Here is an 11,197-nt window from a genome sequence, read left to right as displayed (position 1 = left end):
GTTGGCTCCCACATATTCCATGATGATCTGATCGGATGAACCACGATGTCGAGGATTCAATCAATCCCGTATTCAATTCCCTTTGTCAATCGGTACGTTACTTGCCCGAGATTCGATCGTCGGTATTCCAATACCTCGTTCAATCTCGTTACCGGCAAGTCACTTTACTCGTTCCGTAACACATCATCCCGTGACCAACCCTTAGTCACATTGAGCTCATTACGATGATGTTTTACCGAGTGGACCCAGAGATACCTCTCCATCATGCGGAGTGACAAATCCCAGTATCGATTTGTGCCAACCCAACAGACACTTTCAGAGATACCCGTAGTGCACCTTTATAGTCACTCAGTTACGTTGTGACGTTTGGCACACCCAAAGTATTCCTACAGTATCCGGGAGTTGCACAATCTCATGGTATAAGGAAAAGATACTTGATATTCGAAAAGCTCTAGCAGACGAACTACATGATCTTGTACTATGCCTAAGATTGGGTCTTGTCCATCACATCATTCTTCTAATGATGTGATCCCGTTATCAATGACATCTAATGTCCATAGTCAGGAAACCATGACTATCTGTTGATCAACGAGCTAGTCAACTAGAAGCTTACTAGGGACATGTTGTGGTCTATATATTCACACATGTATTACGATTTCCGGATAACACAATTATAGCATGAACAATAGACAATTATCATGAAGTAGGAAATATAATAATAACCATTTTATTATTGCCTCTAGGGCATATTTTCAACAAAAATACCATCCTACCCTTTATTATGAAGAGGTATAAACAGATCTCCACCGTTGATGTGTTTAGGAGGGGGGGAGGGTTGTACCGAAAAAGAAGTGTTAAAAATTTAGTTTTTCTCCTATAACCGGGACCTAGCCGATTGACTAAACCGGTTAGTGGAGTAAAAAAATTACACCACGCCTCCCGAGAACCTAAAATTACTCATCTGCTCGGCCGCGGAGTAAAACACAATTACGCCTCTCCGCCTCTTCCCCATCCAATCCTCCGCCGTCCACACCTCACCTACGAGCCCCAAACTGCACCAGCACTCCCACCCGCGCAGCCATGGCCGGATACCGCAACCGCTACTCCCCATCTGCAGTGCGGATCCGCACCGCCACAAGCGTCGTGCCGCCCCATCTGCCTCCCGCGGCCGCCTGCCTAGCTTCCTCGAGCTCCCTCCGCCGCTGCCACAGCCCATAGAGACAATACATCGGTGTGCAGCAAGGGGCATAGAGGACGTGGGTGGCCGCAATTACGGACCAGCGCACCCACCAGAAAGCGATGGCTCGGGAGCTTACACTACGCCGAGCAAGCCACCCACAAAAATGACATTGCACGACACCAACGGACACCGAAACTTTGAGTTCGGTGAGATGCCGCGGTTGGATGCCATCGACCTGCCGGTGATCTCCGCGTGCGAGAGGAAGGGGACCGGGAGGCGAAGGAGCGCTTGGCGGCAGAGACTTCGACGAGGTGTACATGGCGGAGCTCCGCCGCCTCTACCCGAATCAAGTAGAGGGGGAGCGCCGCCTGTACGAGCAGCTAGCGGCAGGGGGTAGAGGTCATTGTCCTGTCCAGCAACGATGAAGACAGCGGCAGCAACAGAGGTGACAGTGGCAACGACGACGACAATTGTAGCAAAGGAGGCGCTAATGACAGCCGCGGGAAGGAGTCACCAGCATCTACGGCCACGGTGGCATCTTCGAGTCCACATACGGCACAAGCGCCAACACTATGATCGGTGGGCTATCCAGAGCCGAGTGGAAAGAGATCATTGAAGATACGGATAGCGAATAAAATTAGTAAGTTCTAGTCTTAGTTTTGGTTAAATTAGTAATAATTTTAAGGGGACTGATGTGCGCCGGCGCACCGGCCTAAAATTTCGGCCGGTCGCGCGTAGGTCGTCCGATTTGATTAATTTAATCCGTCCGATCGTTTAGCACGTCGTTCCTTTTTTTTTTTGTACGCTGGTTGCCCATCTGCATCGCCTGGAAGTCGCTTGTCCCATGCGCCGTGGATGTTGCATGCTGTCACGTGGGTGGAGCCCATCCAAATGATGATTGTGACTTCTCTCTGCTATGTGCACACAATAGTTTCAATCAAAAAATGTACATAGAAGATCTGCGCTTGTTGTTAAACTGTATTTGTATGTAGCATTGCAGCAAAAAGTTCACAACAAAAATAAAAAAACACAAATAAAAAAAATCATATGTTTGTAGCATAATTTCTGTACTTTTATGACGAAAAAAGAACATACATTGTGCAAAAAAAGCTCACAACAAAAAACAAAAAAACTATGGAAGCAAAATTGTTATATGTTTTCTACATATTTGCCGGTATAAATTTACAACTAAAAAAGCACTCATGTAGCAGTTTGCTGGGCCATTGCAGCTTTCATGGAAGCGTGAGCCTCCACGAAGCTATTTCTATTGCCGGTTGAAGCCTTTTTCATATACAATTAAAGCTTTTTTTGTCAATGGTTGTAGCTTTTTCCATTGCACAGTGTCCTGGTTGAATCTTTTGCATCAACCATTGAAGCTTTTTCTGTCAACGGTTGAAGCTTTTTTCGTTGCACAGTATCCTGGTTGAAGCTTTTGCATCTACGGTTGAACCTTTTTCTGTCAATGTTTCTAGCTTTTTTCCTTTTTCAGTGCCTCGTTGAAGCATTTTTCGTCCATGGTTGAAGCATTTCTGTCAATGTTTGCAGCACTGAGTGGCCCCTAGATTCCGCCATCTTCGATTGAAACTTATTAATGATTGGTTGTGGTTGTAGCTTTGCGGGTTGCACAAAACTGGCTGTAGCACTCATGCAGCAAAAAGATAATGCTGATTCCAGCGAAAGATTACCACCGGTTCCAGTAAAAGATCTTTGTGGTTGTTGCGTCGGTGGGGGAGTAATTTTAGATGTATGGGGACTGAAGAGGTAAGGTGAGAGGCAGAAGCGATAAGGCCAGAGGAAAAGTAAGGAGAGAAAAAAACGTAGGAAGAGATCAGAAAATCCCTTGAGGCCCACAGAACGCATGTGCCTGTTCCCACGTGATAGAGCTAGCGAGCGAGGGGCGACCGGCCGAGCGCTCGGCCGGTCGTCCGGTGGGAAACGTTTCCCTAATTTTAAAGTAAGTTTCGGTCGATGACATTGTAAAATATTATGAATCAGCTCCGAAATTTCCGTTAATATGTTTAATAAGTACTCCCTCCATCCCAAAATATAAGAACGTTTTTAACAATAGCATAGTATCAAAAACGTTCTTATATTCTAGGACAGAGGGAGTACTTGTTTAAATCAAATTTGTGTTTGTTTGCACCGACTTCATTATTTACTGAATTGAATTTAGGGGATTGGCTAGAAACGACCAATACTTAGTGAAGTAAATATACTTCACTAAGCTTTACTCGGTAATTTACTCCTTTATTATTTAAAGGGGTCAGCTAGAGCTGCCCTAACTTGTCCCAAAAATCATACTCGTTCCGTGAATTTTTCCTTCATAGAAAATGTGGTAACTTTACACATGAATCTTTCTAAGCTACTATGGTTATGTGAGTAACATTTGCTAAGAAAAAATAGTGTCCTAATAAACCAACCAGCCAACCATGTGAGTGTTGGGCTGATCGGTGACTACCAAATGCGTGCGCGCGTCTTCCCCATGAACATGAACATGAACATGCATGCATACGCAAATAATGCGATGGTTCCGATTATCATGTAGGAGTAATGTGTTACCTAGTTCTGCGCGCGCTCCCCCATACCGGCCGGCCGGCCACTCCTGCTCGTCGGCACATGAGTTCATGGGTGTACCTATGACCAACGTACGTACGTGCCGCGTAGTGCAAGACCATGAAAGATCACGGGACGCACTGTGGCCAGCTGCCTGAGTGAGTGATTCGATATCGACCATGCACCCGATCGGAACGACACGACACGACACCCTCCACGCGCAGGCACAATCAGCAGCAAGAAATTATTCACCGGAAAGCTTAAGCTGCAGTGGTAAAGGATGCTAGCTAGCCAGAATCATAGAGTCGTACGCCATCTTTCCTGCCGCACTAGGCCGTGATGGCCCTCGAACCGGCAACCCTCCAAACCCAAACAGCTCCCTTGTCTGTTACCATCTCCTTGTGCTTCCGTCCCCATTCCCAGAGCCAGCTCGATCACATGCGTGCATCGTCTTCTAGCTTGCTTGCACCCGTGGTGGGCAGCTAGCTCTTGCTCATCTCATCTTCACATAGTGTGAGTAAAATAATATCTGTGGGCTGAGCTAGGACCTAGTTGAACCCCCTCCGTCCTTCTTGAGCTATAAATAGCGCCCCGAGCTCCCTTGCACTGCACACACACACACACACGGCAGAGGCAGTCTAAACCCTGTACACGCACAGCAGGAAGAGAGGCCAGGTAGCTAGCTAGCTTGGTAGCTTGGTAACCATGGCGAAGAAGGCGGCGGTGATCGCCACGCTGCTGGCCCTGAACCTGCTCTTCTTCACCTTCGCCGACGCCTGCGGCTGCCACTGCGGATCCTGCCCTAGTCCGGGCGGCGGCGGCGGCGGTGGGGGTGGCGGTGGAGGTGGGAGCGGTGGCGGGGGTGGTGGAGGGAGCGGTGGAGGCGGATCTGGAGGAGGCGGCAGCGGCGGAGGTGGGTCAGGAGGAGGTGGCAGCGGCGGCGGCGGGTCCGGCGGTGGCGGATCGGGAGGAGGCGGATCAGGCGGGCGCGCGCGGTGCCCCATCGACACGCTGAAGCTGGGGGTGTGCGCCAACGTGCTCAACGGGCTGATCAACCTGCAGCTGGGGACGCCGCCGAAGCAGCCGTGCTGCTCGCTAATCCAGGGGCTCGCCGACCTGGAGGCGGCGGTGTGCCTCTGCACGGCGCTCAAGGCCAACATCCTGGGCATCAACCTCAACGTGCCCATCGACCTCAGCCTCCTCGTCAACTACTGCGGCAAGAACGTCCCCTCCGGCTTCCAGTGCCCCCGCTAGAAGAGAAGACCCGAGAGATCCATCGTCCACTGCATGCAGGCATCCACTATACGTACGTACGTGCATGCACGCACGCATGATCTACAATCCATCCATTGACTAGTGCTCTATAGCTAGTCGTATACGTTATTTGCTTCATAATTTATCATCGCTCTTGCTAGTTGCTAAACTTGCATATTTCTCTCTGTGTGTGTGGTAGTACCGTTTGTACCACGTACTGCTTGTCATCGAACTGGTTACGGTACTCTATGGACCATGGATCCAGTTCTCAGCCACATATGATCTCATGCGTGTACCGCTGGCTGCTATTATATTTCCTTCAAAAAGAGGTTGCTCCTCCACAATTGTAGTAAAGTAATTAATATCATATGTCAACTGTCTCTGTGTGATCTTTAGCATTTGCTAATTGATTCGATTAAAATTCTGTGCGCCTTTGATTTCTTAGGGTGGTACATGCAGTTTGTTAGCGTCTGTGAATTCATTCATTCTGTGCACTGGTTAATTCTTTGGGAAAATTTTATTTTTGTCACTCTAGATTTTGCCTCAGCTATCGTGTTAGCATCTGGTTAATTATTCTCTCCGTGCATACTCCATGCGCACGATGAGATCTGTGTCGCGTCTCATTAGGACCGAGGTGCGTGGATCGACACGTATCAATCACCCACTTGCATGCACATATATGTATATATGTTTAGTGCTTCAATTATGTACACTGTACTGTGATCTGAAATGTGCTACAAGCAGAAGCAGGCTAGCTACACATATCAATCTTCCGGTCGGCGTGATGCACAAAAAAAGGACACGTAACGTATAGGCTCCTAGCCAGAGCCTAACCATCTTTCAGATCTCTCCATTTCAAAAAAGAAATGCTAGCTAGCTAAACATAAGCACCTGGCTGAGGGTGATTGGCCAGCAGATGCAAGTGCCAAGCCAAAGAGAGGAGCTAGGTAACAAGCACTTTGTTCATATGCCTGCAAGCATGTGTGGACCGCGCTCTACAAGGCATGCACGTGTCACGGTCAAAGATGACGGGGAAAAGATCTGCGTGTCGACCCTGCCTCCATCTTCACCACGTACGTACCTACGGCAAACAGCAATGTGTCTCTTTGCTAGACATTGTCTACGCACGCACCGTGTCTTGATGATGTTGTCAATCGACCATGCTAAATTTGCTAATGCTAGGACATGTACATTTGGCGCGTGAATGGAATAGTCCTTTTGGTAAATGCTGTCAATTTCTTTCAATCGAGTCAAGAATGTAAGGAACCATGATGACAAGTATAAATTAAGATGTTTTTCTACGGCAACGTATAAATTAAGAGTTTACAGTACCAAGTAGTACACCCTCCGATCCTTAAATATAAGACGCAAAAGTTTTATATTTAGAAACAGACATAATAGTACACAATCCGCCACGGTTAAAAGGAAGCACCTATGCATCAGTCAACTGAGGAGTCCAGCGTTCTGATGCTGGGCTACATGGAGCCTTTTTTCTGAAAGATTCAAAAAATCACGTTTCAAAGGTTCAAAAAATCCTGGAAAAATTCAAACATTGACATATGGATGTATACTAGGAGTACATGTGTGTAAAATTTCATGAGACAATACACTGATTTGAGAGCTACACAAAAAAGTAGGGAAAATATCACTATAAAACCAACAATTTCCACTTTTTTTGTGTAGCTCGCATGTTTATGAAAACTTGCACACATGGAGTATACATCCATATGATATTGCGGTGTTCTTTTTTTTAGGAGTTTTGAAACATTGATACTTCTTTTATTTAAAAAAAAAAAGCTCCTTGTAGCCAGAGAACCAAAAGGCATTTCTGGTCACATGAGATTCTTTTTCAGTTTTGCTGAAGCACATCTAGATGTGCCGTAAGTATTGCACATCTAAGTCCTATGCCATTGAGTCCACATAAAGATTCGTGCAAGCATTTTTATTAGTCCTTTTTCTTTTTCTTTCTAGTTTGATTGAGTCATTTAGATGTGCAATAACTAAAGCACATCTAGATGTGCCCTAGACAAACCCATTCTTTTTAGTTTTAGTGAATCCCGCCCGAGTAACCTTCTTCTTCCTTTGACCATCGCCCCGTCCCGTTGACCCGAACCTCGCTACCCGTCGGAGCTTTACCCCAACTATTGTTCCTTGCCACCTCAGCCATCCCTCTACGCCTTGCCTTTCTCAATGATAGTTGAGCATCTTCCGCCTGCACCCGTGCCTATCAACCATTTGCGTAGGCTCTGTCAGTGACGCCATAGCCAACCGCGTCATGTCTAATTCAGAGTTGCACCTCGCCTCAGACAGACTAATGGGATTATTTTCCTAGTTCTCTATTAGATAGAAAATGCACAGGTAAAAATGATTTACGACATCATGGTAACATAAAAATTCAATAGATGGCCTATGTGTCATTTTAGTCACTGGCACCACATGATTCTGGCAGGCCGGTCCTGGTCAATTAGTTTGGGAGGAAATAATTGAGCAAAATACAATGAGTTAATTCCATCTTTAAACAGCTATGTCCTCCGTTCCAAAATACTTGTCGTGGTTCTAGTTTAAATTTGAACTAAAATTTTAACAGGATTTTATTATGTGTTAGTAAATAGTACGATGAAGAAAATGTGATATACTACTAGCTACAATAGCGCCTAAGGGCCCAAAAAGTTATTGAACAGGAATTCTAGGATTCCATTCTTTTATCACATTGGCATGTTTTGAGTTCTTGAAGATTTTTTTTCCGTTGAACATAGACCCAATTTTTCCTTTATTTTGATTCCTTAGAACCTTTTTTTCTTTGTCTTTCTGGCGGTATCAAACAGCCACCTAATATCTTATCCGCCTCTTCAGGAAAATTAATATCTCCGAAAAATATTTTGACTTTTAGTTCAAATATGAACTAAAAGCACGACAAGTATTTTAGAATGGATGGAGTACATTCTTTTTGGATGATAAATTGTGTACATTGGTGCGACAAAACCTTAAAACAGGATGCTCCAAGAAATAGTATTGTGATCTCAACGAGAAATGGACAAAAGCCGCAGACGTATGTCCATGTCGCTTGGGATTCGCCAAATTTGAATGCATAAGTCAGCGAACTACGTTATTGTCGACTTTGCGCTCCGCGAGTCAGTCGGATTTTGGATCAACAGTCTAGATATTGTTTCATTTATATAATTTGACATATACAAATTTTCTTTAAATCCTGTATCGGCAACCTTCCAAACATCTCCTTGTCTCCTTCCACCTATCCCCAAAGGCCAATGCCAAAGCCAGCTCACATGCATCATGCACCTGTTGCGATCAGCTATCTCTTGGCCGTCTTCACACGGAGAGACTGATCGATTACATTACATAGGTGTAGTGAGTAAAATATCAGGCCTCCTTTGGTTTAGAGGAATCTTGTAGGAATTTCGTAGTATAGGATTTCTATATGAAAAATTCCTTTAGAGCCATTTGATTTGTAGGAATGGAATCCTATTTTTGTGAAGGAATTCTTTCTATCCTCCATATTTCATAAGAAAATAAACATTAGCCTAGACTCAATGGAAAAAATGCTATCATGTGAATCAAAGAGCATCTCCTTTCCTATTCCTACTCATAGGATGTAAGATACATGTCATCTCATTTCCTATAACTTTCCTATTCCTATGATTTTCCTACCCTATGAACTAAAAGAGGCCTCGATGGGCTAACTAAGCTAGGAGCTATTTCAACCCCTTCCATTCTTCTTGGTCTATAAGTAGCACGCCGAGGTCCCTTGCACTGGACACACACAGCCAAGAGCGAGCTAGCTCTAATAAACCCTCTAGTAGACGCACAGCAGCTCGGTAGGCAACCTATGGCGACGAAAGCGGCGGTGATCGCCACGCTGCTTGCCCTGAACCTGCTCTTCTTCACCTTGGCCGACGACTGCGGCTGCAAGCTGCCTAGCCCGCCGCCGCCGGGCGGGGGAGGAGGAGGAGGGGGCGGCGGCGGTGGAGGCAAGGGTGGAGGAGGAGGGACCGGTGGCTGCCCTATTGACGCGCTGAAGCTTGGGGCGTGCGCGAACGTGCTGGGCGGGCTGATCAACCTGCGGCCGGTGACGACGCCGAAGCAGACGTGCTGCTCGCTGCTCCAGGGGCTGGCGGACCTGGATGCAGCCGTGTGCCTGTGCACGGCGCTCAAGGCCAACATCCTGGGCATCCACCTCAACGTCCCCGTCGACCTCAGCCTGCTCGTCAACTACTGCGGCAAGAACGTCCCCTCCGGCTTCCAGTGCCCCACCTAGAAGACCCATCCACTGCAACATCTTTTTTTCCCACTGCAACACCTCCGGGATATATGTCATTGACTAACCCTCTGTAAAATAATATAAGATGTTTTATATCACTAAAGTAGTGATCTAAATCATCTTATATTTGCTTACGGAGGTAGTAGTAGAGCATAGCTTGTCGTACGTATATTGCTTGCTTGATTAATCAATCGATCACTTGCTAGTTTGTTTAAACTTCATATGTGCGTGCCACTAACAACTATTTAATGACATGATCGCTAGGCTATACGTATATTGTGTGTTGGCTGGTTGATTATTCACTTGCTGCATGTATCGTACGCGCGTGCTTAATTAACTCACGTCTCAGCACGAAGCTAGGAGTACAGTTATGTATCATGCGGAATGTGCCACAAGCAAGGCTGAGTAACGCACAAAAATGAGTTCATCATACTACAAATATCGCAGACGTGTACGTTTTGTTCCTATATCTGCAAGTTGAGCATGTGGTCGACAATGCACGTGTCACGGTCAAAGACGAAGTAACAAAGATCTGTATGTCGATCGACCCTACATGCACTGCTTATAGTACCACCACGTCACGGTCACGGTCAACGTCAAAGATGATGGGACAAAGATCTGTGTGTCGACCCTGTCTACGTATATACTACGTAGATACATATTGCAGTAATGCTACACCTATGGATTTAATTTCATTGTTAGAGTATCTACAGCCGCAACTTGCAAATTTGGGCCCACAAACGCCTGCAGACGCGCGCGCCCGTATGTCCACGGGCACTACCCAGACACTCCTCAAATAACTCTCTCCGCATACAAACACCTCATATATGAAATCTTAAACCATAGAAACCATGCAAAGAAAATATTTACGTAATACATACATCAACTAATGCTTGACCACCCTACTCATTGTCGTCGGCGATGTCAACTATCTCTGTTCCGTGTTCGGGTACATAGGCGGCAAACGCAACTCCGGCTCCTTCTCTGTCTCCTCCTGGGCCTCCGCCACCATCTCCGCTCCCACCTCATCGAATAGCGCGTCGGTCTCCGCCTGTTCTTCCCGAAGGAAGTGCCAGTTGGACTCCACGTATGCCTCATCCTGGATGCACTCCAGGATGGCTATCTGCTCCGCCATCTCCGCCGCTTGGGCGACCGCGAACTCCGCCATGGCCTCGTCCATGGTGAAGCGCGCAACTGGGGCCGAATCATCCTCTAACTCTGCCGCATCCGCCTCCTCGGATCCGCTTCCTCCATAGGCTCCCGCTGCTGCTCCCCCTCCTCCTCCTCCCCCCCCCCTCCTCCGGCTCCAGCAAGTCCTGAGGCAGGTTTGTTGCGATCCAGGCGGCACGCCTCACCCGGATATTCTCCTCGATCTGAAAGCGGCGCTCTGGCGTTTGCATATCATAGGTGGTCTTCTTCTACCGGGCTATGTCAGACGGCGAGGAAAGAGGAAGCTAGAGACGGAGATAAATGTGCTTGGGCTGGCGGCGCTGAGAGGGAGGAAAAGGTTGTGGCTAGGGCTAGGGACGCCGGCCGGCTTAAATAGCCGGAGCAGCGACACGTGGCGTTCTTACCCCCACTGGAGGAGACGCCCGTCGGATTTTTGGTTTTTCAGGCGACTCTGTGTGGGACACGGTCGTCAATCCGATGTGGCGGACGCATCCGGACCTCCCCATACCCGCCCCATATTTGGGTTGGATATGAGGGGTGTCGGTCAGCCCGGACGTTTGAGGTGTTTGGTCGGTTTTTTTTTACTGGTCACTAACCGCGCCGTCCGGACGTTTGAGACGGGTTTGAGGTGCCCGGTTGTAGATGCTTTTACGGGTTCGTTATTACAGAATGACGTGGAATCAGTTGGTTAGTTGTCACCAGGCTTGTGAGCCCCATACGGAATACTCAATCCATTTTTCAGAATATAAGGTGCATCCGTTCTC

The 11,197-nt window shown here is 47.2% G+C and overlaps 2 protein-coding genes across 2 annotated transcripts; both read left to right on the top strand.

Moving 5' to 3' along the window:
- Window positions 1-4,337: 4,337 nt before the first annotated feature.
- On the top strand, window positions 4,338-5,356 carry LOC123106080 (putative glycine-rich cell wall structural protein 1). Its single transcript, XM_044528284.1, has one exon. The coding sequence runs from the start codon at window positions 4,439-4,441 to the stop codon at window positions 4,985-4,987; it is 549 nt and encodes a 182-aa protein (XP_044384219.1). The 5' UTR covers window positions 4,338-4,438; the 3' UTR covers window positions 4,988-5,356.
- A 3,397-nt stretch (window positions 5,357-8,753) lies between these two features.
- Window positions 8,754-9,479, top strand: LOC123106081 (pEARLI1-like lipid transfer protein 1). The gene has a single exon (XM_044528285.1). It carries the CDS (start codon window positions 8,832-8,834, stop codon window positions 9,258-9,260), a length of 429 nt encoding a protein of 142 aa, XP_044384220.1. The 5' UTR covers window positions 8,754-8,831; the 3' UTR covers window positions 9,261-9,479.
- Window positions 9,480-11,197: the final 1,718 nt, after the last annotated feature.

Source organism: Triticum aestivum, chromosome 5A, assembly GCF_018294505.1.
Source record: "Triticum aestivum cultivar Chinese Spring chromosome 5A, IWGSC CS RefSeq v2.1, whole genome shotgun sequence".
NCBI classification, from domain to species: domain Eukaryota; kingdom Viridiplantae; phylum Streptophyta; class Magnoliopsida; order Poales; family Poaceae; genus Triticum; species Triticum aestivum.
The sequence above is the reverse complement of the archived record's forward strand: the minus strand, read 5'-3'. Positions and strand labels throughout refer to the sequence as shown.